We start from the raw sequence: 26,229 nt of genomic DNA on the forward strand, positions 1-26,229 counted from the left end.
AGAGCATCTCTCTGGCGTAGTCAGTGGGAGTTTCCTCATTGCTGGACAAACCACGGACAGCCACATTCAGATTCCGTCCTCAGATGTGTGGATTCTCTGGTGTTGGTGACAGGGCCTCTCCTCTCTCGCAGTCCACTGTTTTCCCGTCATTCAGGTCCCCGTGTTCAGATCTCGATGGCGTCACCATTACTGTCCCTGCAATATATCCACACCAGCGATTATTGTCCAGATACTCCTTCAGGTTTCTCTTAAACTGCAATTCTCACCACGCTCTCAAAGTGAGACGATGGATTGAAGGACTTTGCCTGTATACTCTCGTCATTTACCCCACACTGACCCCACAGCTCCTCAAGGCTGTGCCAGGATGGTTCTGTATTGCTAAAATCCTCAGAGTGGCAATGTAACACCCAGTAGCCTTTTCTGGCATCAGGTGAAAAGTTCGAGAATTCACTCAGACAAAATGAAATTTATAACTTTAAGAAAAGAGTTTGACGGTGAAGCTTTTGGCTTGATGTAAAAACTCAGTTGCTAGTTTTAGTTGATTTGAGCTATAGGTATCTCCGAATGTGGTTGAATTGAAGGAGTCTGGAGAGAGTTGTCAACTCAGCCAACTCTATCATAAGCACAGCCCTCCCCACAATTGAGGGCATCCATCATAAAAGACCCTCACTGTCTGGAACGCGTCCTCTTCTCATTAAATCAGGAAGGAGGTGCAGGAGCCTGACGACCCACACTCAGTGTTTTCAGAACAGCTTCTTCACATCTGCCATTAGATTTCAGAATGATCCATGAAAACTATCTTGCCATCCCTCTTTCACACTACTTATTTATTTATTGATTGATTGATGATAACTTACAATAACTTATTATGTCTTGCACTGCTGCAAAACAACACATTTCATAAGATGTGGCAGTGATAATAAAACTGATTCTGATTCTCAGCTACCCCAGTAAAATGCTCAGTCATACTAAACCCAGAGTCTCTCTGACCACTGACCTTTCAAACCCCTGCGATCTCCAGCTGATTGCACACCACAGCCTCACTGAACTTACTGACCCCCATATGAATAACAAACAGAGAATAGACTAGAGAAGCTCAAATCAGCTGCAATCAGTCCTGTTAGTTATCTGGTCTCCAGGTTTTAGAAGCTCCTTTTAGACCAGGGGTACCCAACATTTTTGTTAATGCCATGGACCCCTACCATTAACCGAGGGGTCTGTGGACCCCAGGTTGGGAACCCCTGTCCTAGACAGCTATTACCTTAATGTAATCTATACAAGCACAAACATTCTGTTAATTAGTGACTTGAGGAAACCCTGAAGAGGTCGTTAGAATCCTACAACTCTGTGTAGATGCAGGACAAGAGATTTATGCCCAAACTGAAGGTGAGGAGCTTGGAGCAACGTTACTGCTGGGAGTAAACACGTTGTTGTTCGTCATGCTGAGGAACGATCACTGTTAACCAAAGATCACTGCAGACTGAGCCACCTCAAGATGTCACATTGCAGACACTGTTCAGACGGACAATGAAGCAAATGCTTGTGTCATCGGGCACTAAGAGCAGAGCGATCACTTTGGAGTGTAATCTTAGATCTCTTACCATGTGATTTGGCCATTGCTGATGGAAAGTGATGGCCACCCACCATGGAATAAGAGGGATGTTTGTTAAAATTTCTATAAGCCTTCTGAAAGCAGGACAAAAACTCAACCCCATACCACCTCCTCAAGATAATGGGACATAAATTGTAGTCTTACTAACAATACTATTTACTGTACACTCAGTGGCCACTTTATTAGGTACACCTGCTTGTTAACGTAAATATCTAATTAGCCAATCCTGTGGCAGCAACTCAATACATAAAAGCATGCAGACATGGTCAAGAGGTTCAGTTGTTGGCAGACCAAACATCAGAATGGGGAAGAAATGTGATTTAAGTGACTTTGAGCTTGGAATGATTGTTGGTGCCAGATGGGGTGGTTTGAGTATCTCAGAAACTGCTGATCTCCTGGGATTTTGAGGGTGCCACAATAGCGTAGTGGTTAGCACGATGCTATTACAGCTCAGGGCGTTTCGGAATTCTGACACCATTCTGTAAGGAGTCCCCAGGAGTCCCCAGGAGCTCCTACGGTCCAAAGACATAGCGGGTAGGTTAATTGGTCATTGTAAATTGTCCCGTGATTAGGTTAGGGTTAATTGGGGTTGTGGGGCAGTGTGGTTCAAAGGGCCAGAAGGGTTTGCTCCATGCTGTATCGCTAAATAAATTAAGATAAATAAATACATTTTCACTCACAACCATCTCCACAGTTTACAGATAATGGTGCGAAAAAAAATTCAAACATCCAGTGAGCTGTAGTTCTGTGGGTGAAAACACTTTGTTAATGGAGGTCAGAGGAGAAAGACCAGGCTGGTTCAGACTGACAGGAAGGTGACGGTAATTCAAATAACCAGGTGTTGCAACAATGCACACCTTTGAACGCACAACGTGTCGAACCTGGAAGTGGTTGGGCTACCGCAGCAGAAGACCATGTACATACACTCGGGCCACTTTTATTAGCTACAAGGTACCTAATACAGTGGCCATGGAGCGTAAAAAAGAATGAACATAATATAATTTCAACGCCACCATCTAGTCGAGGAGCTGAAGTAATTTATTCGTAATATGACTGAGAATAGTTTGCTAGCTTGTCAATGACCAGTTAGTTAATGTTAACTCCGATTCTTTGTTTGTTCCAGGAGCGGGAAGTATCTGTACAAAGCTGCTATGCCCATCACGTGCTGCCCCACCTACACAATGAGGTAAGCACAGCACTTATCTGGTATATGATTTTGATCTTCACTGTTGAGTGCTTTTCTCATGTGTGTACATTTACTAACTCATTAATTGAAAGCAATTTGACATTGAAGCAAAGTCATTTTGCATGGGCTTCATTTAGTAACTTATTCAGAAGTTCTAGGTGAGAGACAATATTAAATGTAGGTACAGAGTGAGGCTACGTCCATACTACGCCGGATAAATCCGTAACCGAAGCTTTTACTCTTCGTTTTTACCCTCCGTCCACACTAAAACGGCATTTTCGTCCCCCGAAACCGGTGCTTTTCAGAAACGCTTTCCAGGGTGGGTATTTTTGAAAACGCTGCTTGGGCAGATCAGTGTGGATGGGGTAACCGGAGAAATCTGAAAACGCTGTCAGACGGCAGCACGCCATTTCATTGTTTTCTTGAACGCAACCTAACAATTTCAGAACGGACGGCAACGAGACTGAAGCCAGAAGAGTTAGAAATGTACTCGCCAAATACTTTGACCCATAACTTACTGAATAAATAAGTAAGTATACTCACTTTGCCCTGTTTTCTGTCCTTGCTCGTATGAAGTTGGTTTACCTATTTATGCAAGTACTTCTCTGACAATAGATATCTAACAGCCTGCTGTAACATTGTATGGAAATGCAAGATAACACTGATTCACATTTAACAAGGAGCTTTATTAATGCAACAGAGTTAGTCAGTTTTTCAATGTTTGTCGTCAGCTGGGTCAATCAGTCTGTGTCCCTGTCGGTTGCCTCCGTACACTCCAGAATTCGTTTTCTTTACTTTTGTTCTCCTGTGCGTAAGTCAACAACTGTCCGTTGTTTTAAGTTTTTCTAGTCTGTAACTACACAAATGCGCACTTTTACAGCGAGATTCGACATCAAACATGTCGCTTGTTTTCGGTAGATGTGTCCTGAGCATGTGCAGCAGGAGGAGATTCACCGAAATCTCCGTTTCAATGTGGACAGAGATATTTTCAAAAATGCATAGTGTGGACGCTTATCGTTTTTACGCGAAACTGGTGTTTTCAAAATTATCCAGTCTAGTGTGGATGTAGCCTGAGTTAACAAAGGAGGTTGACTTCCTAACAACTGCCTTCAGGCACTTTTCAGAGTAAATAAAGCATTAGTAGAGTGGATGGTAAACTCCCCTCTGTGTTTGGTTCATTGATCTTTATGACAAAGGGATCCTTACATTTGACCATCTTTGGTGAGATCGCACCAGATATATTGTGTACAGTTTGGTTTCTTTAGCTACAGAAGGATTGCCAAGAAGTGCAAAGAAGGTTCACTAGATTGATTTCTTGGATTATGGGATTGACCTTTGAGGAGGAATTGAATGGTTCGGGCCTACTATTTTTAGGAATCCCAAAATTATAGAAAATTTATGAAAAGGAGACCATGTAGCCCATAGGAAAGGAGCTAGCCAATCCACAGCACTAGGTCCATAATCCTGGTAGTCATGGCTGTTCAAGAACATATCAGGAAGCAAAGTTGATGGTTAGTGGGTGTTTTTGTGACTGAAAGGCTGTTTCACAGAGCTCAATTATAAACACAAGAGATTCTTCAGATGCTGGAAATCAGAGTAACACACACAAAATGCTGGAGGAACTCTGCAAGACATGCAGCACCTCTGGAGGGGAATAAATAGGCATCGTTTTCAGCCAAGTGCCTTCATCGGGACTGTAAAGGAAGGGGGCAGAGCCACAATAAGAAGCCGTGAGGGGAGAGGAAGGAGTACAAGCTAGTAAGGAGGACAGTGAACCATGAAAGAAGGGGAAGGAGAAGGGCAACCAAAGGGAGGTGATAGGCAGAATGGTGTTTCCACTCCACCACCATTGATGGTGCCCTCACCCACATTTGCTACATTTCCTGTGCATTAGAGCTTCTCATTGAATGTTTATTCCCCTCCATAGATATTACTAAGTTTACCCAGCTTTTTGTGTGTGTTGCTCAGTATGCAATCTCTTGCTTCTTGTATACGTTAGTGAGTTAGTCATTAAAGCCATTTACTGATTATACAAAATTGGCTGTGTGGTTGACAGTAAGGAAGTTATTAGGCTATCAGTAATGTTGATAGTCCAATTAAATGTGCAAGAGATTTAAGAATGTACCACAACTCTGACCTCTATATGGTCAGAGGTAAAGGGAGAAAAATGCTTAAAAAATTGAGAGGTTTATCAGAGTAGATTTGACAAAGCAACCAGAGGAGAGCCAACCAACATAATCATTACTATTAGGAAAGGTGAAATGGACCTAGGGGTACTTCCCCTTTACAATTTATTTAAAGTCATAATTGAATTTGAGAAAGGGGCAATCCCATTAGTACAATACTGATCCAAGAGAAACCTCTTCGTCCGAGAGTGCTGAGAATGAGAATTTGGAAAATGTTACCAGGAGCTGCATAGCTAATAGCGTAGATGTAATTGTGAGGGAGGAAGGACTAGGACGATGTGTTATGGGTGAGTTGAAGAAGCCTGTGGAAGAGGCGAGCATGGAGCAAATGGCCTTTTACTGTGCTATAAACCAGATGTCACTCTGTCTTCTGGACGCCCAAAGTTCGAAGTAAATCTATTATTAAGGTACTTGTATGTCACCATATGCAACCCCAAGTTTCATTTCTCAGAGAAAGGTCTGAGAAAGTCTCAGTATGTGTTCCATCACTGAAAGGATTTTTCCCTTTACTGCTGCGTCAGGTGCCATGTCTTGGACTTCCGGATATCCAGATCACAGCGCCGAGTTCTAAAGAAGATGCGGAAACATTTAACACAAGTTGATGCTATTGTGAAAGAAACTGCTGGTGAGTGTAAAAGCAGTGACTGCAGCATTATGCTAGCTGAAGAAAAATGGATGATCTGTCAGAGGAGAGATGCAAGGGACTGCAAATGTTAGAAATCTTGGAACAGCAACGGAAGTGCTAGAGGAACTTAGCAGGCCAGGCTGCACCTGTGGAGGGAAATGAACAGTGAAAACAATCTAGGACATCCGAGATGACCTCCTATTTCAGAACCTCAGCTTCTTGCATCATTCCCACTCTCCCTGCCTCATCTGCCTATAACAGCAACCAGCTCTTCCCCTCACACTTTTGTATTGGCTATTTCTCTCTGTCTTGATGAAGGGTCTTGATCTGAAATGGCAATTCTTCATTTCCCTCTGTCGGAGCTGCCTGACCTGTTGAATTCCTCCAGCTTTTAGCGTGTTACTATCAGGAAGGGTGGAAAACATGAAGAAACTATCTATGTTAATTTCATAGCTGAAATAAATGATTTTATTTCCTTTCAAAATGGCATCCAGGATTTTTTTTTTGACATAATGCTATGAACTCACAGGAAATCATGTTGTGTCAGCTTTGGCTTAATGGGGTCCCCCTCAGTCCTGAGTCAGGAGATCATGGGGTCTAGCCCCATTCCAACCTCATTGCGCACGATCTAGGAGTCATCAGGGTAGAACTGAGAGTCACATTGCCAGGTGTACCGACTTCGGGAAGAGAAGGGGAACAGTTGTTCATTCATGTGATAGCAGTTCCTCCCTTGGCAATAAACCTAATGGAGCAGAGAGCTCTGCTGGTGCCCAAGTAAACACACAAAGTTTGGCTAACAATGCAAATCAATAGGTAAAGGGTCCTTTGTCATTTACTGTTGGTGGAACCCATAATGTGTAAAAATCACCTTTTAACTGCCAGTTTGTTTGTTCTTTAAAGCTAAATGTGTTTAGAGAAGAAAATATTGCATGATTTATGATCCTAATGCTTTTTCCAGCAAATAAAGTACCTTTGAAATATAGTTGTTGCAATAATAGGGGCAATGCAGCAGTTAATTTACACATAATGAGATCCCACAAATACGAATGTGATCATGAGAGATCAGTAGTTTAAATGATTTTGTTTGAGTGATAAGTATTGGCAGGAAGTGGCTGAAGACTTGAGCATTCTCTTAATAATAATGCTGTGGGACCTTTACGCACTCGTGCAGGTGGGTCTTACCCAAAAGTTGGCATTGCTCACAGTGCACCGCAATTTCACTGCTGCATTGTGGGTAAAAGTTTAACAACTCTCAGAGGTTTAATGAGGTGTGAGCACATGACCGTGACCTAAATCACAAGGAGAATAAAGGGTATTTGTTGCTCACATTATTTAGTGACCGAAATTCTTCTTACGGCCCATTACACTGCTGGCATTTAGGGCAGCAATGAAGGTCCTCCATCTCTGGTGCTGTTCAGGGCTTCCTTCATCATGTCAGTAGCTTCCTCTCGGTTTTCACTACTGTCAGCCATGCTAGTCCTGCGTCGAGACTCAAGAATACCGTCGCACTCAGATGCAGAAGGATTCCTCATTGCTTTTTTCCACAAAAATGTTGTTTTACCAGTCAGGGTCGTTAGCCCTGAGCTGAACTCCTGAACCTGGAGGACCAGTGGACCACTCTTAGTCTGGCCTCTAACCTTTGACCTGTTTGGCATGGGTGACCTGCCATGAGTCAAGGCATAAAGCCCTGACTCCAACCAACATAGCTCTCGCACATTGAGGCACACAAGCCACCAATTTATAACAGCATTGTAATCCACTTGGAGAGTGATAGAATTTTATGAGAATTTTACTTCACAGAAACTGCTCAGCAGGTCACTGAGATGTGCTTAACTGTGATTGTGGAGAGGACAAGAGTACATTTTAAATTCAAACAGTGGCAACATCTCTTCTTGAAATTTCTCTTCTTCTTCCTTCTTCCCCCACCCCCCCCCCATTGAAAGAACTGACCCAGTCCATGGCACAACTTGCCAGATGAACATGTGCTCCCATACCTCACCCACCCTCCTAGCCAAATGCTACATATTTCAGAGTGAGATGATTACGCTCACTATAACGGTGTCGTATTCTAGACAAACATCTGCTCTTATAGATTTGCCGAGAGTGTTCAAAGCCGATTCAACAGCACAGGTATGTAAATCTTCAGACATTCCTTTAACAGTTAATACACGGCGATTGGACTGGTGCCCAAGTTAATTACAACTCCTTCCTAGTCTGAGGGTGAGTGGAAAATGTTCACCATGTATCAGACTGGAATTGGGTTATTATTGTCTCATGCACCAATATTATAGTGTAAAGCTTGTCTTGCATACTGTTCATACAGTTCATTGAGCTAGAATAAGGTAAAACAATACCAGAATGCAGAATAAAATGTAACGGCTACAGAGAAATGGTAGTACAGGCAGACAATAAGGAGCAAGGTCATAACGAGGTAGATTGTGAAGTCAAGAATCCAACTTATCGTGCCAGGGAACTGTTCAGTAACAGAAGGGTAGATGTTCTTGGGCCTGGTCATAAAGGCTTTTGCATTTTCTGCCCTATAGGAAAGGGTACAAGAGAGAATATCTGGGGAGTGTGGGATCTTTATTTATGCTGGCTGCTTTACTGAGAGAGTGAGAAGTATAGACGGAGTCTGTGGAGGGGAGGCTGGTTTTCGTGATGTGCCGAGCTGTGTCCACAACTCTGAGCAGTTTTGTGCAGTCACGGGCAGAGCAGTTGCTGTACCAAGCCACATAGCATACTTTCGATGGAGCATCTAGAAAAATAGGTAAGGAGCAGTGGGGGCATACCAAATTCCATTAGCCTCTGAAGAAAGTAGTGTTCCAACATTGACCCTTTATATATGTAGCTCTGTATTGCCTTCCCTCAGTGGCGTGGTCAGTCATCCATCAAGGAGGCCAGCATCAATCAGCAGCAGCTCTAAATAGTTATTAGTTTTCTGACTAATGCTTAATTTAATCACAAAGCTGATTCAAAGTAATTGGGCAAGCATTTATGATGTTATTTAAAAAGGATTAAGTTTGTTTAAGTGGGGATAAAAGGAAACATCATAAATGTCTTTTTCAGAAGAAGTAAAAATTGATGAGTGATTGGCTGCTCGCACCCATTCCATCTCTGATAGCTTTCACTGCGGATATCCCTTGTAATGGCCGTTCACTTCTGACGCTGTTGGAACTTTTGCTGTACTGACCGGCATGTAGGATGGAGGTTGGGATCTTCCAGTCACCCTTAGCCTAGGGTGGACATGAAATTAGGTTGGGCGAAAGTCTCACTGTCCCATATCAACCACAAACAGAAAGTGAGAAAGGTTAACTTCAGTTACGATGCCTCCAAATGTCAAGTAATCCCCAGATGTTCGAGGGGTTTTCAAAGCAGTGAGGCTCTTACAAGGTAGAAATTAAATGACAAAACAAAATAACAATCATTGAATACAGCAGAGATCCAGTGGCAGAAATGTTAAACAGGGATCTGATATTTGTTGTGAATGTGATTTTGTGTCTGTTATTTCAATGTGATTTGTTTCATTCTGAAGCACTTAGCACTGAAGAGGACACCACGTGCCATAAAGAGGAACCATCGCCGGGACCTGGGCAGGTCAAGCTGACCACTGGGCAGACACCCTGGACTTTCTCTGAGAGGTCTGACGAAGACTGGTCAGAGGTAAACCACGTATCTGACCAGCGGAGCGTGAACAGCAGCCAAACGTGGCCTGGTGAGTTCCTTCAGTCACCCACACGATGACTGAACCAAGAATTGATGCTGGCATGGTTAATGGGAGCAGAAGGTCGCAGAGTGTCATTGATCTGTTCAATGGGCTAGATGGGGTTCACTATTGACCTAAGAATGGTAGGCCAGAACATACTCTAAATGGGTACAAGTTTGGAAACTACGGACAAGCAAGGGATCTGGGTTCCAAGTACAGAGCCAAAGCAAGCTAGTGAACAGGTACAAAAATAATTCAATGGGTAATGAGAAGTTAGCTTTGCTCATTTAGGAAGGTGGGGGGAGGGCCAAGTCAACTTAGCCTGACAAGAATTTGATCTCTGATTTAGCCAATCTCAGGTGACATGGTAAAATGGCCTCTGTGCCTCTAATTGTTGAAGGGTACATCAGCCGGGGTTATTCATAAGTGTATCCAAATCACTATCTCAGCATAGCAATACTGTAAGAACTTTGATCTACAATGGACTTCTTTTTCTGTTCCAATTTTTTTTCTTTCCTGTATAACTTATATTTAATTTATGCTTTTCCTGTGAATGTTGTGCCTCTAATGCTGCTGCAAGTAAGTTTTTCATTTCATCTGTGTACATACTCGTGCACATGACAATAAATTTGACTCTGCCTATTGTCCTAAAGTCGCGATTATTGATCTGGTGGCCTGTATTAGGGAATGTTGATGTGTTGTGGGTTGACTGGATTTTGCGCTGATGATCCAGAGCTTAATAAGTTTGACTTTAAAATGAGGGATAAACTTTCAGTGAGTGTTGTCGCTGCCCAAGAAATTGTTCTTCAGCTCAAGCCACTGCAAGAGAGGAGAGAATATTTGAAATCTACAAAAAAGAGAGGGAAGTATCTGGCTCAGATAGCTGTGCCCTGTGGGTACAGGGTGGCTTATGGGTCACGTGTAATCATAACATGGATCTGTGGTGTGATGTGGTTTATAAAGCCACTTGACCAAGGCCATTTCTCTTCCCTAGTTGAAGACACGACTTCTCACTGCCGCAAGACCAAGGAGAGTCGGAGGGATCTGCTGAAGAGCCCCGAGAGGGGCCAGCAAGCGGAGCTGGAGCCTGCGGAGTCTGAACTGGTGGGACTGACGGAGCACAAGGTACCAGGTCAGGAACCAGCTCCTTCACAAGGTCCTCAGCCATCCTTGTCACAAATTTCCATGAGTGCAGGGCACCCATCTCCCATCTCACATCCACTCCATTCCACGTCTGCACCCACCCGTGCTAGATCACTAGAAGAGCTTATCGAGGAGAGCACGCCAGCCACAGCTCAGCATCAGCTGGAGGTAAGAATCTGTTTGCCAGATCTCATTCATCAAGGAACAGCCCATTAATTCATTGTTGATAAAGAGCATCACAGTGAGGACTTTAAGCTCGTGTTATTCGACAAGGACTAGATGGGCTGAAGGGCTTTCTGTCAGTATGTTAAAGTGGCACAGTATAAAGGTGGAAAATGCTCCTTGTGTCTGTGCAATTGTTCTACTGCGACCAAATTAAAAGTGATAAGTAAAAGGGATGAGTAGTTGTTCCAGAGCGATGTACAAGGGGGAGCAAGCAGAGATGTGGCCCCCTAATTATCATCTAAAACAGATCGTGATTACACACAGTTATACACACACATTAACCCATAATGTTAACCGCATAGCATTCCTCATTTTTTTGTGTGTTGCTCGGTAAGGTTCTGGACGTGAAGCATGTACTGAGAAGGGGAATCAAAAGTAAAAGAGAAACTACCAGAGGTATTGCTTTCATAAACAAAGAATCATAATCAATGTGTCTGGCATCTTCTGTTTCTCCTGAGTGGGGCTGTTGCTGTCTGAAATACTTAAAACAATTAAATCCAATCAGACAAATAGTCTTAATCTGATTGGCACTATCATTTGGATAGGAGATCAGTAGGAATCTTTGTGGTCCTTTGAACTATTCAAGAATTGTTGGTGGTCTGTGTCCTAATCACAAACCTATCTCTTCATCTCAATTCTCTGGTACACTTGTCTAACAAAAATCTATTTTCAACAGATTTAACATTAACATTTGACCTAGCATTAATTGTTGTGTCTCATGGAATAGCAGAGCAGACTTGAGAGGCTGGTTGGCTTAATTCTGCTCCTATGTCTTATAATATGTTTACTTACAGCAAAGTTAGGGCCTATTCAGCTTGGCAAATCTCTCCAGCTCTCCAAAGCATCCTATCTGTTCTATTCTCCCAGTTTTTTCTCTATAATCTATTCTTTGTCACGTTCCAATCAACAACCCTTGATTTTTCTGTTATCCGCCTACACTCTGGGCAATTTACAATACCCAATTAACCTAACAACCTTCCTTGGAAAGAGAGAAATAACCAGAGCATCTGGGGGATTCCCACACAGTCACAAGCAGAACAAGCAAACAGCACACAGACAGGATGGCAGCCAGGCCTGAACTGGATTGCTGAGTGTGGGGCGCCAGCTGTACTGGCTGTGTCGCTACTTGTTGTCCACTCGTAGTAATTTCTACGCTAGTACTACTTCCTGAAAGTACTGTTTTATATCGTGGTTCTGAAAGGTTTTGCTCTAATTTTTAGGCACCTTCCCTCAGTCCTAGACTTCCCAACTCGTATTGTAGGAGCCATGCATCTGTTTTTGATCTGCATTTGTATTCTGTGTTGGGTGTTTATTGTGATAGTCACGTGGGTGTGGCGTGGTAAGAAGCGAAGGGAATAAGCTGCGTATTCATGCTTTGTTCTGGTTAGTTTAAGGTGGGAGGGGAGAGGAGGGACATTGAAATTTTGATACTGAAGTTGCTTTTTTTTTGTGTGGTGAGGGTATCAAAGGATTTCTTGCACCAGGAGGCCATTAGGCCCACAGGAACAATGCTATATCCAGTGCAAGCAATCCTATCTGTCCCATTTACGCTCCATGTTTCCCTGTACCTCTGCAACTGCAACTTATTCTGCCGCACACGTGTCAGTCAACTCCCATTTGATTCTTTTTGCCATGAACCTACAGTAGGGATAATTTACAATTAACCGACCAGCAATTCTTTGGGATGTGGGAGGAAGCTCACGCACAGGGAGAACATAGAAAGTTGGCACCAACAGCACTTGAGGGGCCATCAGATGCATCAAAGATCAGTAAAGAGAACTGAATTGCAGATCAGTCTTGTTGGAATGGCCTTGCAGAGTGGGACAGAGAGACAGGACAGGGATCTTAAGCTGATCCTCCGTTTATCAATAATTTGTGAAAGTAGTGATCTAAAGGTCAAAAGGGGAACATCAGGTTTATTTTAAAAACTGGAACACTGCAAGTGCTGAAATCTGAAATAAAGATGGAAAATACTGGTGACATTTGGCTGGTCAGATAGCATCTGTGGAGGATGGAACAGAGTTAATGTTTTGGATTGATGACCAATCAGAACTAGATAAGTGTGTGGGGGCATTGGAAAACAAAGTGAATCTCTGTGACAGGGTTGGGACTGAGATTGTCCTGGTGATACAACAATGACTTTGTGAGGCCTGAGAGAGAATTTTATTTAGTGCAACAGCACGGTAACAGGCCCGTCAGGCCCAGTGACACCATCCTGCCCAATTACACCCACATGACCAGCTAATCTCATTACCCAGACATCTTTGCAACGCGGGAGGAAACCAGACTATGCAGGCAAACCCCACGTCATTGCGGGGAGAACATGCAAACTCCTTACAGACAGCGGCAGAATTGAACCTGGGTCTCTGGAGCTGTACCCGCTACGCTATCATGCCGCCCTAAAGAACCTTTAAGTCCCATGTGGAAACAGCAAGATTTGAAGTAACAAGTATCAATGCCAAAACCCAGGATTGAACCAGGGACCTTCAGATCTTCAGTCTAACACTCTCCTGACTGGGTGATTTTAGCAAATGATAAATGTGTTTTTTAATCACATCTGATGAGTTTGAGTGGGTGTTTAGTCCATAAGGGTGAAGTTTGTGTTATTTTAATTCTGCATCCCACTCGTTACTCTGCATTTACCCATGTACTCTTGTACAACAAAGACCCAAGTAAGCTCAAGAAACAACTCTCGGTATTGCATCCTTTGGAACACAATACTCAATTTAACACCTTCGGATATCCAGCCTATACTGTTAGTATCAGCACTGGCTAATTCTTCGTCATGTCACTCACTGATATCTTTAACCCAGTCTCTCTCTCCCTTCAAAGATGCTGCTGGACTTGATGGTAATTTCCAGCATCCCATCTTATTGTTTTTATAATTTTTAAGCGTTATAACACTGAACAGGTCATTCTGGCCAATGAGCCTGCACCATCTATTTACACCCATGTGACCAATTAATCTACTAACCCACGCACCTTTGGAATGAGGGAAGAAAATAGAGCACCCGGAGGAAATCTCAGGGTAAACATGCAAGCTCCTTACATATAGCAATGGAATTGAGCCAGGGTCACTGGCACTGTAGTAACATTACACTCTCTTATTTCAGGGATACTTTTGTGCTCTGTCTCAATAATTCTAGTTCAGCATTTCTTTTTATCTCTGGTCCCCTCATTGTACCTTCCTCAGATGGATCAACAATGGTTCATCAGCCTTTTCTGATGGCATCAGAAGCAATTAACTCACCAAGACAACCTTGGTCTCCCCCCTATCACAGATGGTCCCTTTGCTCTCCCCACCCCTGTCCCACCCTATTCTTAGCTTTCTCACTTTTCTAGTTCTGAGGAAGGTGTTATAAATCTAAGACATCAACTGGTTTCCCCCTCTACAGATGCTGCCTGATCTGTTGAGCATCCAGAACATTCTTTGTTTTTAGTAATGGGTTTATTTTGCTTATTCGCCCTTAATATTTGTTTTTCCTTCCTTCTCCACTCAGGTGAAGTTGCTGAGACTTTCTCCACCCAGCCCTGAACTACAAGCCACCTTTGGTGAATCATACAAGGTCTACAAGCGCTACCAGATGCATGTGCACAAAGACACAGAGCTGATGGCCTCAGAGGCTGAGGTACCAACTGTGCTGACTCATTGACACTGTATACAGCTGTGGAATGGTTGGGGTTGTGCCTTATATTGGTTGTGGGCGTCGGGGGTGATAGTGGAGCTGAATATCCTTTATCATAGGCCACTTTGTTGATTGGCGAGGTTCCTTGCTGTCAGTATGCACGTGGGAAGTGCACTCAGTTTCCTGAGATGCCTGACATGAGAAGAAAATAAATGGGTATCTCACTTATTCCATTTGGTGGTATTAACATCACCAAGAACAAAGTTAAGAGCGATCCAACTAGACGACTGGTTAGCACTGTGCCGGAGTTGAGGAGAACGGCTTATTTTGTCCTCCAGCCACATCATAGAAGATGGAACGAGCCCTTTGGCTCACAATATCTGTGCCAACTTTGATGCCAATTTAAATGGTACATGATCTTTCCCTCATGACTTGAGGGCTGTGCCCATTATTATTATACCCATAATGTCAGCAAAAATTAAGGAGGTCATTCTGATATTCAGATGAAGGCAGAAGTTTGATCCTTGACACCAGGGACTGAGGGCGGACTGAAAAGACTTGGACTTCCCTGAGAAGCAATCATGCAAGGTTGTGCAGAAGATCAGATCATCAAATTTAGAAGAATAAATCAAGGCCCATAGGGAAAGTAAAGACTAGGTAAATGACTGCAAGGTTTATGAGAGCAACACTTGGGGGTGTTGGTTCAGTTAATCAAACACAAATATATGACTGTTTAGTACAGGACCATCAGACAAGGAGTGATCAATAAATATTACAGTAACTAAGTCCCCGTAATTGTTAAGCAATTAAGTGCTATAACAGGGGATTTTTCCCCCTCTAAAATCCAGCCTGCTGGTTTGATGAAAAAAGTACAACAGACACCTAAACAATCATTACATTTCCAGCTACTTCGTAGGTTCTGTCAGCATGGATGAAAAAACAACTATTAGTGGCCAAAAGCTCGATCTGATAATTTCAGTTTCATTCAGATCATTTAATAATCAATGGATAAAACTTTTCAAAGTCTTCTAAATTCAGCAAAATAATCAACACATGAGATCTATTGTGATTGGACATTGCCAGATCAAACACAATGGACTTGGAGAGATAAGTTCGTAAAGATAAAAGATAAAACTTGCATTTATATCGCACCTTTTGTGCCCTGGAATGCCCCAGAATACTTCACAAACTGTAGTATGAAACAGTCATTTTACACAGAACAAGATTCTAGAAATGGCAATGTGTTAAGGACTGTATCAAAGTACAAAGGAACTTCGTTCTTTTTGTTCAAAGAAAGTTTGAAACTTTGAACTTTCAAGGTTCTTTAAACTTTGATATGTTTGTGATCATACAATGTTTAGGCGATACTGATTGAGCAGTAAACAGATAAATTCCATATATACTTTCAAAGTAATGCCGAGAACATTTTTATTTCTATTTTGTTTAGAACGTTGCCTGGAAAATGGTACCTCTCAGTACAGCACCATTGCTCCCATAGGATAGAGTAGAATATAGTTAAGTTGTATGCAGGTATGGCAGAGAAATGGCAGATGAAGTTTATTCCGAGCATGTGTGTGGTGCTTTGAGTGGGGAGGGGTCTAGTATAAGGGGAAACTATACAGTTAATGGCAGGACCCTTAACAGCGTTGATGAACCAAGGGATCTAGAGGTGTAAGTCCATAGTTCACTGAATGTGGACATGCAAATATGGTGGTGAAGAAGGCATATGACATGCCCTCATGGGTGTGAATCAGGAAGTCATGTTGTAGTCACACAAAAAACTTTAGATAAGCCACATTTGAAATGTCATGCCAAGTTCTGGTTGTCCCATTATGGGACAGACATGGAGGCTTTGTAGAGGGTGCACAAGAGGTTTGCCAGAATTCTGGATTGGAGGACATGAGCTAGGAGAGGTTAGACAAAGTTGCAAACACGAGGAAATCTGCAGATGCTGGAAATTCAAGCAACACACGCAAAATGCTGGTGGAACGCAGCAGGCCAGGCAGCATCTATAGGGAGAAGTACACAAAGTTGAGTTGTTTTCTTTGGAGCATCAAAAGCTGAGGATAAAAGAGACCTGACAAAAGTTTATAAATTCTTATAAATCAGAACTTAAGTGTGAAGTACATTTAAAGTTAGGCAGGGTGGGGGGTGGTTGAAAAGAAATGTGCAGGGCAAGTCTTATTTATTTATATATTTATTTGTATGTAGAGATTGTTAGGTGCCTGGAACAGGCTGCCAGAGACATTGCTGGAAACAGACACAATTGTGGTATTTAACAAGGTGTTAGATAGACACGTAAGTATGACGGGATGTGAATCATGTACAGACAAAAGTGATTTAATTTAATTTCGTGTCATATCTGGCTCAGACAATATGGGCCAAAGGGTCTGTTCCTGTACTGTACTGTTTCAGAGACTACCACAGTAAATGTTTGTACTTCTCAATCTCAAGTTAGTCTTGAACCCACCTGTAGTACTGATTTAGACAAGAATGTTATCAATTGAAATAGCATTGGTAACGGTTAATAATTACCTCGTATACAGTTAACAAATGCTTTGAAGAAATGGAGATATGTTAGTATAACTACAGATTAGATCAGTTTATGAATGGCAGACACTCAGACGATGCACGCATTTTGCAGATAATTTTAAACAGTCAATAAGTGCAGCTGGATTTCTCATGACTAGTCAGGCAAAGAGTTAGAAGCCAGAAAATTTTTCCTTTTGAATAAAGCTTGAAAAGTTCCTTGGGTAATCTCCGGTTGCTATCAATGGACAGGAATCTTCTTACCATTGGAATTCAATCTAAGGCTACATCCACACTAGACCGGATAATCTTGAAAACGCTGGTTTCATGTAAAAACGGTAGGTGTCCACACCATGCATTTTTAAAAATATCTCCGTCCACATTGAAACGGAGATTTCGGCGAATCTCCTCCTACTGCGCATGTGCAGGACACATCTACTGAAAATAAGCGACATGCTTGGTGTCAAATCTTGCCATAAAAGACAGTGCGTGTTTGTTCAGTTACAGACTAGAAAAACTTAAACGACAGGCAGCTGTTGGCTCTCACGTAGGTGGATTTAAAAGTAAAAAAAACAAATACTGGAGCGTATGGAGGCAACCGACAGGGAGTTCACGGACTGTATGACCCAGCTGACGACGAACATTGAAAAACTGACTAACTCTGTTGCATTAATAAAGCCTATTGTTAAATGTGTAAAACATGTCTGCATCAGTATTGTCTCGTATTTCCATACAATGTTACATTAGGCTGTTACACATCTATTGTCAGAGAAGTACTTGCATAAATAGGTAAACCACCTTCATACGAGCAAGGACAGAAAACAGGGCAAAGTGAGTACAGTATATTTATTTATTCAGTAAGTTATGGGTCAAAGTATTTGGAGAGTACATTTCTAACTCTTCTGGCTTCAGTCTTGTTGCCGTCTGTTCTGAAATTGTTAGGTTGCGTTCAAGAAAACAATGAAATGGCGCACTGCCGTCTGACAGCGTTTTCAGAAGACTCCGATTACCCCGTCCACACTGATCTGCCCAAGCAGCGTTTTCAAAAATACCCACCCTGGAAAGCGTTTCTGAAAAGCTCCGGTTTCGGGGGACGAAAATGCTGTTTTAGTGTGGACGGAGGGTAAAGACGAAGAGATAAGGCTTCGGTTACGGATTTATCCGGCGTAGTGTGGATGTAGCCTAAATCGAACACATTAACAGCCTCGGGGATCATTAATATGCAAATCCATCAATATGTCTGTTTCACACCGAGTCATTAACTGCTGCATAAAATGCTACTGGCATCATTGCTTTCTCAGCAACAGCTTGACAATAACCCGTGCCTCCCTGACCTATAAGTGATTAATATTGACACTGACTGTCCAAAATAGAAACTGTTACATCGCCCTGCACTGACATACCTCATTTTAATAAACAGAGTTCACAAACACTTCAGGTATTCCATTCAGAGACATGAAGGGAGCTTCTGTGAGGAATTAATACCAAGGAGATCCCAAGTAGATGCGGATGTGGGCTTCAAACATGAGCATAGAGGTCAGTGTCCAGTAATTCGGTACACTAAGCTTAATTCACTGATGGAGGGGGCTGTTGCTAAATGGCTATAGAGAATGCAGTCAGATGCTGCGAGCTTCCCTGTGCTGATCTTCCTGACTGACTGTTGTGTTGTTTCTTGCAGTACAGAAGGTTTTTCTGCAGTACTCCGCTCCTGGTAAGTGGCACCTGGATGTTATGCTGCTTTTCTTCTGCAATGGATAGCTACTTTAGGACCCTTAGTTTGCTGATGGGTGATTTTTCTCATATTGGTTTTGAATTTTATAAGAACAGAATTTTATAAGGGAACAATCCCAGTTCTTCCCAATTACCTTATAAACAAATAAAAACAAATGAACGGAGAGGCACGTTCATATTGCAATATTTGTGACCTCTGAACTTTCAAAATAAATCAGTGGAACCTTTTGGTGCAATGTGAAAAACAATAAACATTTTGTGAACAACAGGTTAACACAAATGGTAATGAAATAATGACTAAATCACACTTTTAAATCACAAGTTTTGGTCAAAGCAGAGGGTGAAGTTGGAATGGGGGAGAGGTTCTTTTCCAAATAGTGGGTGGGGGGGGGGGGTACTTTAACACCCAGAGAGAGTAGACCGCAGTCCATTTCTGCCCTGAACCTCTAGCAGTGTGACACACTCTTAATACAGCATAGGAGCACCAACTTGGATTAATCACCTGACAACACAAAGTTCCCTCAGCACTGCACTCAAGCAGTATCTTGTGACATTCAGTAGATCTTGTTATCACAACCCCTTGACATGGAGTTGCCAATGTAACCACTGTGTTACAGATGACTATTAAGAGGGTTGCTTGGACATAGATATTATGCAAAAACAGACAACTGGAGGAACTCAGTGGGTTGAGCAGCGTGCATGGAGGGAAATGGACGGGCAATGTTTCAGATTGAATTCAAGCCCAGATAAGGGCTTGAGTCAACATTGGGGTTGAGACCCATCAATTCAGCTCATTGAGTTCTCAGCAATTAGTTTTCTTCTCCGGATTCTGGCATCTGCAGACTCTTGTGTCTCTATAGACCTTAGTTATCGGGTAAAGTATATGCCTTATTTCCGCAAAAATGCGCTAAATCTGTATGATGCCCTCCTAACAGCAGATCTCAACACAGCATTTCTTTGCGTACATACTCCAAATTTCATAAGAAGACAGAATTGGTTGTCTATTCCTAATTGCCCTTGAAAAGATTGAGGTGAGCTCCCTGTTGACCTTCTTTTCGTGGTGCTATCACAGTACCTTTTGGGATAGAAGCCCAAAATTTAGACCCAACAAAGAATGGTGATATATTTTCCAAGTCAGTATGTTGTGTGACTTGGAGAGGATCCTGCAGGTAGAGGTGTTCCGAAGTGCATCTTGCATATCACACATACGGCATCCATTGTGCCCTTGTGTTGGGTGGGGTATCAATCGCTTGGGCTGCTTAGCCCTAGATGGTGCCAGGCTTCTGGAGGAAAAGGGAAGCTGACATCTTGGGTCGACATCCCGCAGCAGGAACTGGGAGTGTAGAGGGAGGATAGCCTGTATAAAGAAGTGAGGGAGGAGGGATGAGGGAGCTGGAAAGGAGCAGGTGGATCCAAGTGAGGAGGGGTTGGATAGGCAGATGAAGCCAGGAGGGGTGGAGCTGGCAACAGAGGCGGGAGACAAAATAAAAAAGGCTACAGATTGTAGAATTCTATTGCTTTGTAGATGCTGGAAAAGTCTTCAGGATGCCAGGAAGTCAGTTATATCCAGCCTCTGACCAAGTAGTCACGATTTTCAAAGGCAACACGAGTGAATCTGCAGATGCTGGAAATAAATAAAAAACACAAAATGCTGGCAGAACTCAGCAAGCCAGACAGCATCTATGGGAGGAGGTAATAACGTTTCGGGCTGAAACCCTTCATCAGGAGCTGTCTGGCCTGCTGAGTTCTGCCAGCATTCCATGTTTTTTAGTCACGATTTTCACATAGTTGGGTCAGTTGAGTTTCTAGTCAATGGTGACCTTTGGGATGTTGATGTTGTGGGGGCTACAAACAGAACTATGTCTTGCGTCCTTGGAGTCTGTCCAAAGGAGATTCACTGGGCTAATTCCTAGGATGAGAGTGTTGTTGCATTAAGAAAGGTTACACAACTTGAGTTTGTGTTCCTTGGAATTTAGAATGAGAGGTGACCTTCTTAGAGTCATAGAGCAATACCGCACAGATACAGAACCTTTGGCCTGATAAATCCCTGCCAATTATGGTTCCCACCCAGCTAGTCCCAATTTTCTGCATTGAGCCTATCCCTTTAAGCCCTGCCCCGCCATGTATCGATTGAAGTCCTTCTTAAATGATACCATTGTACCAATTCCTCTAGCAATTTGTTCCATATGCTCACCACCATTTGGTCCCTTTTAGATCCTTTCCCTCTCATTCTCAATCTATGCCCCAGTGAGACAGCGCCTGGAATATTGCGTGGAGATCTGGTTGTCCTACCAATTGAGGTTTTGATTCCTGGGCTGGGGTAGGTGGAGGAGGGCAGGGAGGTGCATTGGTGTCTATCCCATGAGAAGAGAATAAGTAGACAAGGCCTATATATAGAAAAATAAGGGGTGATTTCATTGAAAGATACACAATTCTTAAGGGGTTGACTGAGTAGATGCATGGATGAAACTGATACCTAGAGCTAGGTGTCACAGTCTCAAAGTATGGGGTCAGTCATTCAGAGCTGAGATGTGAAGACATTTCTTTACATATTTGGAAGTGAATCTGTTGAATTCTGTACTTTGCAGCACTATGAAAGCTCAGACAGTGAGTGAAGACTAAGGCTGACAGATCGAGGGATTTGGGTTTTAACACAGGAAGGTGGTGCTGAGGTATAAGATCAGCCATCATATCATTGAATGGTAGTGCAGGCACAGAGGGTCATGTAACCTACTCCTCTATCTACTTACAATATAAGTGTTCAAAGGTGAGAAGTTCAGCTGGCTACCTGTCTTACAATTGGATATGTTAATTGAGGACTGCTCCTAAATCAGGGATCAATATGATAGTAATACATTTCCATATGACCTAGCAATCCACTCTGTAATATCTAAGTCACCACACTGAAACAGACCCCTCCAGAACGAGGGGTCACAGTTTAAGGATAAAGGGGAAGCCTTTTAGGACCGAAATGAGGAAAAACTTCTTCACACAGAGAGTGGTGAATCTGTGGAATTCTCTGCCACAGGAAACAGTTGAGGCCAGTTCATTGGCTATATTTAAGAGGAAGTTAGATATGGCCCTTGTGGCTAAAGGGATCAGGGGGTATGGAGAGAAAGCAGGTTCAGGGTTCTGAGTTGGATGATCAGCCATGATCATACAGAATGGTGGTACAGGCTCGAGGGGCCGAATGGCCTACTCCTGCACCTATTTTCTATGTTTCTAAACCAGATAGAATACTCAGTATTTGCTGGAAGAACTGTGTGCGTGTGCGTGTGCGTGTGCGCGTGCGCGCGTGTGCGTGTGTGTGTGTGTGTGTGTGTGTGTGTGTGGTTGATGTTTTGAGACACTGCATCAGGACTGCGGTTTCCACCCAGCATCTGGATTCAGGAAGAAATAAAAATACAATCAAGTTGATCTTGCAAGTCTTTCTTCGTAATTATGTGTGGTCTGGTGTTCAAGTTGAGAGAGTGGTCCACACACTACTTGAGACTCATGGTACTCATTGAATTATATTTTGTGGACAACCTGCCAATCTCCTCCTTCATATTTCACCTATATGTCTTGCTCCTCCTCCCCAATTACACAGTGGAAGACAGGTATGAGAGTGTGGCCCCAAGAGTCTCCATGCTTGATTCATAACCCCACAAACTGTCAAACAGGGGCAAGGAAACCTGATTAACAACCTCTTTGATGACTTAGTCCTCCATCTTGAACGATGCCTGGAAGAAGCACTAAGCAAGGGCAAATAATGTTTGAAGGATTAACAAATCTAACCCATATGGTGACTAATGAGTGTGCATTTAATGGAAATTCTTCAGAGGGATTTTCACACTTCATTCACTCTGTGACAATAGGAAAAAATAATACAAAAGTATCCACTCCTACAACTTTGAGAAAATGTGTATTTTGAGACCATATAGCTGCCATTTATAGTGATTTAAGGAATGAAGATTAACATGAAATTTAATACTTTAAGAATAATATTATTGCTGGTGAAAGTTTAAAGACTTTATATATGTAGACACAGATAAACACAGACTCACACAAGACTTAGTGCCCCAGAAATAGCTGGCAGGTCTCAGCAGGCCCAAGCAGGTGAGTATGATTCCTATCAACAACACATCACATGTGAAAGCTCCCTATTTTACCAGCTGTTTTAATTGTACAACAGCAGGCTTATTTTAAAACATCATTACCCGGTTTCTGAAAACTGAATGTGTGCAACCTGCTCTCAATGCCTGTCTTGAATTAATGGGCAATTTGCGCTTGTGGTGGAGTAGACAGTGGTTCAGAGAAAGCATGCTGAAACGACCCTAACCCTGCTTCCATTGTCTCGCTCACAGGGGGAGGATCCTGCAGATGGCCCAGACACTGGCTATGGCTCTTTCATTGAACAGTTCCTGCTGGACGGGAAGATTATCGCTCTTGGACTGTTGGACATACTACCTGAAGGAATTAACTCACAGTACTTGTGCTATGATCCAGATTACTCCTCTCTCTCATTGGGAGTCTACTCTGCTCTCAGGTATTTTTCAGGGAACAGGAATTGTATAAAAGAAATGTTAGAAGTTTACCATTCCTAGTACAGGTTATTTGCTAGTAGAAAACTTGAACTGTAATCCATCAGTCAATTATCTTAATGACTGGAAATTCACATAGAACACCATCCAGATCTGGTGGCCTCTATATCAAGAATCCCAATCTGTATCCTGCAGCCAAGGTTCATTACAGTGGCAAAACCAGCATATTTATACTTGCCAATTGTGATGCAATGCTCTCCTCCCTGTCAGTAAGTGAAGAGTTCAAGACTGACTGATTTTTCTTTGAGAGTTCTGGAAAGGCTCCTAATGATAGAGCGATTAATGATCTGAGATATATGAAAGGGTCAGAATTAGAGGAAGTAGACAACCCAGATGATTGTGGGAGGTTACAATTGGAGGTTGGTGGTGGGGAGGGGGTTGAGGGTTAAGGTGGAGACTGTGAGGGTGGTGGGTAAAGACTCAAAGAGGGACATGAGGATGAGAGTTCAAAACCACATTTGGGAGCCAATGTAAAACGGAGTGATGGAAGAACAGGATGAAATATGTTTGGAGATGAATGCTTAGTGTTAAGAGATGCTAACAAAGTTTTGGATGAGTTCAGGTTTGTGGAACATGAAGCAGGAAGGCCAGCACTATGCTGGCTGCAAACTTCTGGATAGAGGTGGACACCTCTATGTGTCCAGTGGGAGAGGGAGGATGAATTCCACCTCCTGAAACCCTGAATTCCCCTTCTGTCCAAAGATCAATCTCAGCCTCCAATATACTTGACTGCCTCTGTATGTGCTGCTTCCAGTAGTAAAGAGCTAAGGAAGAGGTTTGTTCCACATTGAAATGATGCTTTATCTTAGGGAGAGAGACCTGAGTTATAATAGGCTTCTAAGTGTAATACTGCTTCTGCTGTCTTCCAGGGAAATAGCACTGACCCAAAGACTGAATGAGAAGGTTCCAAGAATGAAGTATTATTACTTGGGCCCTTATGTGCATTCATGTGTTAAAGTAAAATACAAGGTAAGCACGATTGTCTTCAGGAAACCTTAGACAGATTTTATTCTAGCATTGCAAGGATCCAGTGAGAAATCAGCTGCAAGTTAAGTATAAGTGTTGTGATTGTATAAGTCTGGCACAGTGCCTATCTAGTAGAAACACACTCCCACATCTCCAGTGACCTGGATTCCATTCTGACCTCTGTCTGTGTGGAGCTTGTATGTTTTTCCTCCTGTGTCTGCATGGGTTTCTCATTTAATGACAGAAATCATTAAAATCTCAATACCACATTCCTGTCCTCTCATGGCACTCTTACACTTCCTTGTTTATCAAGAATCTAACTACCTCTGCCATAAAATATTCTAAAGAGGGATAACTGACCATCACTTTGCCTACACAATTGCTGCTCAGCCTGCCGAGTTCATCCAGAGGCTTGTATTTTGCTCCCGATTCCAACATCTACTGCCTCTAATGTCTTCTCACAATATTTTATTTCTTCTAATGCCTTTTATATTTTGATTCTCCTTTCTTCTTGTAGGGCTACTTGACAATACAATTGTCATGGGTGGGATGACCTTGTCACAGCTGATATCTTTGTACCATAGAAGTTGACATAATCATTAAGGCCAACATTGCCATGTTGAGCTCTCATCGTTGTGCCACAGGTGGTGATGACATCATGTGACAAGTACTGCCTCACTTCACAGGTGACACGACCCCCATCTTAAATAGATGACCCCTTAATTCTGAACAGTGATCCCTAAGTCTAGATTCTTACACAATAGTAAATATCCTCTCTGCATTCACTAAAAATGCCTCAGGATCTTGTAGGTTACCATCAAACCCCTTCTCACTCTTTTAAACCCCAACAGGTATAAATCTAGCTTGTCCAACCTTTCCCAATAATAAGACCTGTCCATTCCAAGTTTAGTTGAACCAAGTTTAGTGAACCTTTTCTCAACTGCTTCCAATGCAACTACATCCTTAAATAAAGATTTAAATAGTGTGATTAGTACCCTACATATGGTCCCCCAACACACAATATAACTAAAGCATAGTTGTCCTACTTTTGTATCCAATTCCCCTACCAACAAATGATGATATGCTGTTTGGTTTCCAGATTACTTGTGACCACCGGATCATCCAGGTCCCTCTGTATTTCAGAGCTCTACAAACTTTAGCCATTCAGATAATGTCTTTTAAATTTGCCTGTCAAAGTGGATAATTTCACAATTTTCCATATTAATACTGCCCTTGCCAGGTGTTTTCCCACTCACCTACCAAAGCATCATGGCAGGGATGCACGGAGGATGTTTATCCACGTGGGATGATCTAGATCTGGGGCATGGTCACTGTTTATGGCTGAAATGGTGTCACCTGTGAAGTGAGGCAATAACCTGGCACATCCATTTGTAGATGCCTTCCAATTTACTTTCCTGATTCTCCTCATGTTATCAATAAAGTTAGTAACCATTCCTTTGACTTCATCCAAGTCAGTTAATAGTTCAGCTGAAGTATTGACTCCACACATCCTGCATGAATTCATGACTATAACACATCAGATTGTTGTAAAATCTCAACTTGTTCACAAAGTGAGCAAAAGAACACATTAGGGGCAGGACAGAGTTATCAGGCCCTTCAAGATCACCTCATCATTTAATATGCTTTCTCATTTCCCATACCCCTCTATTCCCCAATCTATCAAATCATTCTTCACCTCTGCTTTAAATACTTTTAACACAAACCAACAGAGCAGGCAATTCCACAGAGTTGCCACCCTCTGCAAGAAAGAATTTCTATGTACCTCAATTTAAATGATTGTCCCCTTGTAGTTATGGCCCCCCCCCCATCTCTACATTGATGTTGTTAATCCCCCCCTAGAATCTTGCATATTTGAGTAAGGTCAATGCTCATTCTAAAGTATCTAGGCCAAAGCTGTTTAGTCTCTTTTGTTGAGGTGATCCTGTTGTCCCAGGTATTAGCCTGGTGATTCTCCTTGTATTGCCTCCAATGCTACTATATTTTGTTAAGGGGACCAAAACTGCATAGAATATTCTAGGTGAGGCCTCACAATTGTGTGCCATGGTAGCTTAGTAGTTAGTGTGACTCTATTACAGCTTGTGACGTTCAGGAGT

At 42.5% G+C, this 26,229-nt stretch overlaps 1 protein-coding gene across 6 annotated transcripts in view; it reads left to right on the forward strand.

Moving 5' to 3' along the window:
* LOC132385249 (arginyl-tRNA--protein transferase 1-like) overlaps nucleotides 1-26,229 on the forward strand; it is a 94,793-nt gene that overhangs the window by 58,519 nt on the left and 10,045 nt on the right. For 4 of the 6 annotated variants that reach the window (XM_059957252.1, XM_059957253.1, XM_059957256.1 and 1 more), the window contains 8 exons: nucleotides 2,736-2,798; nucleotides 5,506-5,609; nucleotides 9,142-9,321; nucleotides 10,307-10,623; nucleotides 14,181-14,309; nucleotides 18,514-18,546; nucleotides 22,913-23,094; nucleotides 24,019-24,118. In XM_059957252.1, the coding sequence (XP_059813235.1) occupies nucleotides 2,736-2,798; nucleotides 5,506-5,609; nucleotides 9,142-9,321; nucleotides 10,307-10,623; nucleotides 14,181-14,309; nucleotides 18,514-18,546; nucleotides 22,913-23,094; nucleotides 24,019-24,118 (1,108 nt within the window). Of the gene's footprint in view, nucleotides 1-2,519; nucleotides 2,646-2,735; nucleotides 2,799-3,244; nucleotides 3,328-5,505; nucleotides 5,610-9,141; nucleotides 9,322-10,306; nucleotides 10,624-14,180; nucleotides 14,310-18,513; nucleotides 18,547-22,912; nucleotides 23,095-24,018; nucleotides 24,119-26,229 lie in introns of those variants that run through there. The other 2 variants (XM_059957257.1, XM_059957258.1) reach the window with 2 other exon arrangements.

This window comes from Hypanus sabinus, chromosome X2, assembly GCF_030144855.1.
Source record: "Hypanus sabinus isolate sHypSab1 chromosome X2, sHypSab1.hap1, whole genome shotgun sequence".
In the NCBI taxonomy this organism is placed as follows: Eukaryota; Metazoa; Chordata; class Chondrichthyes; order Myliobatiformes; family Dasyatidae; genus Hypanus; species Hypanus sabinus.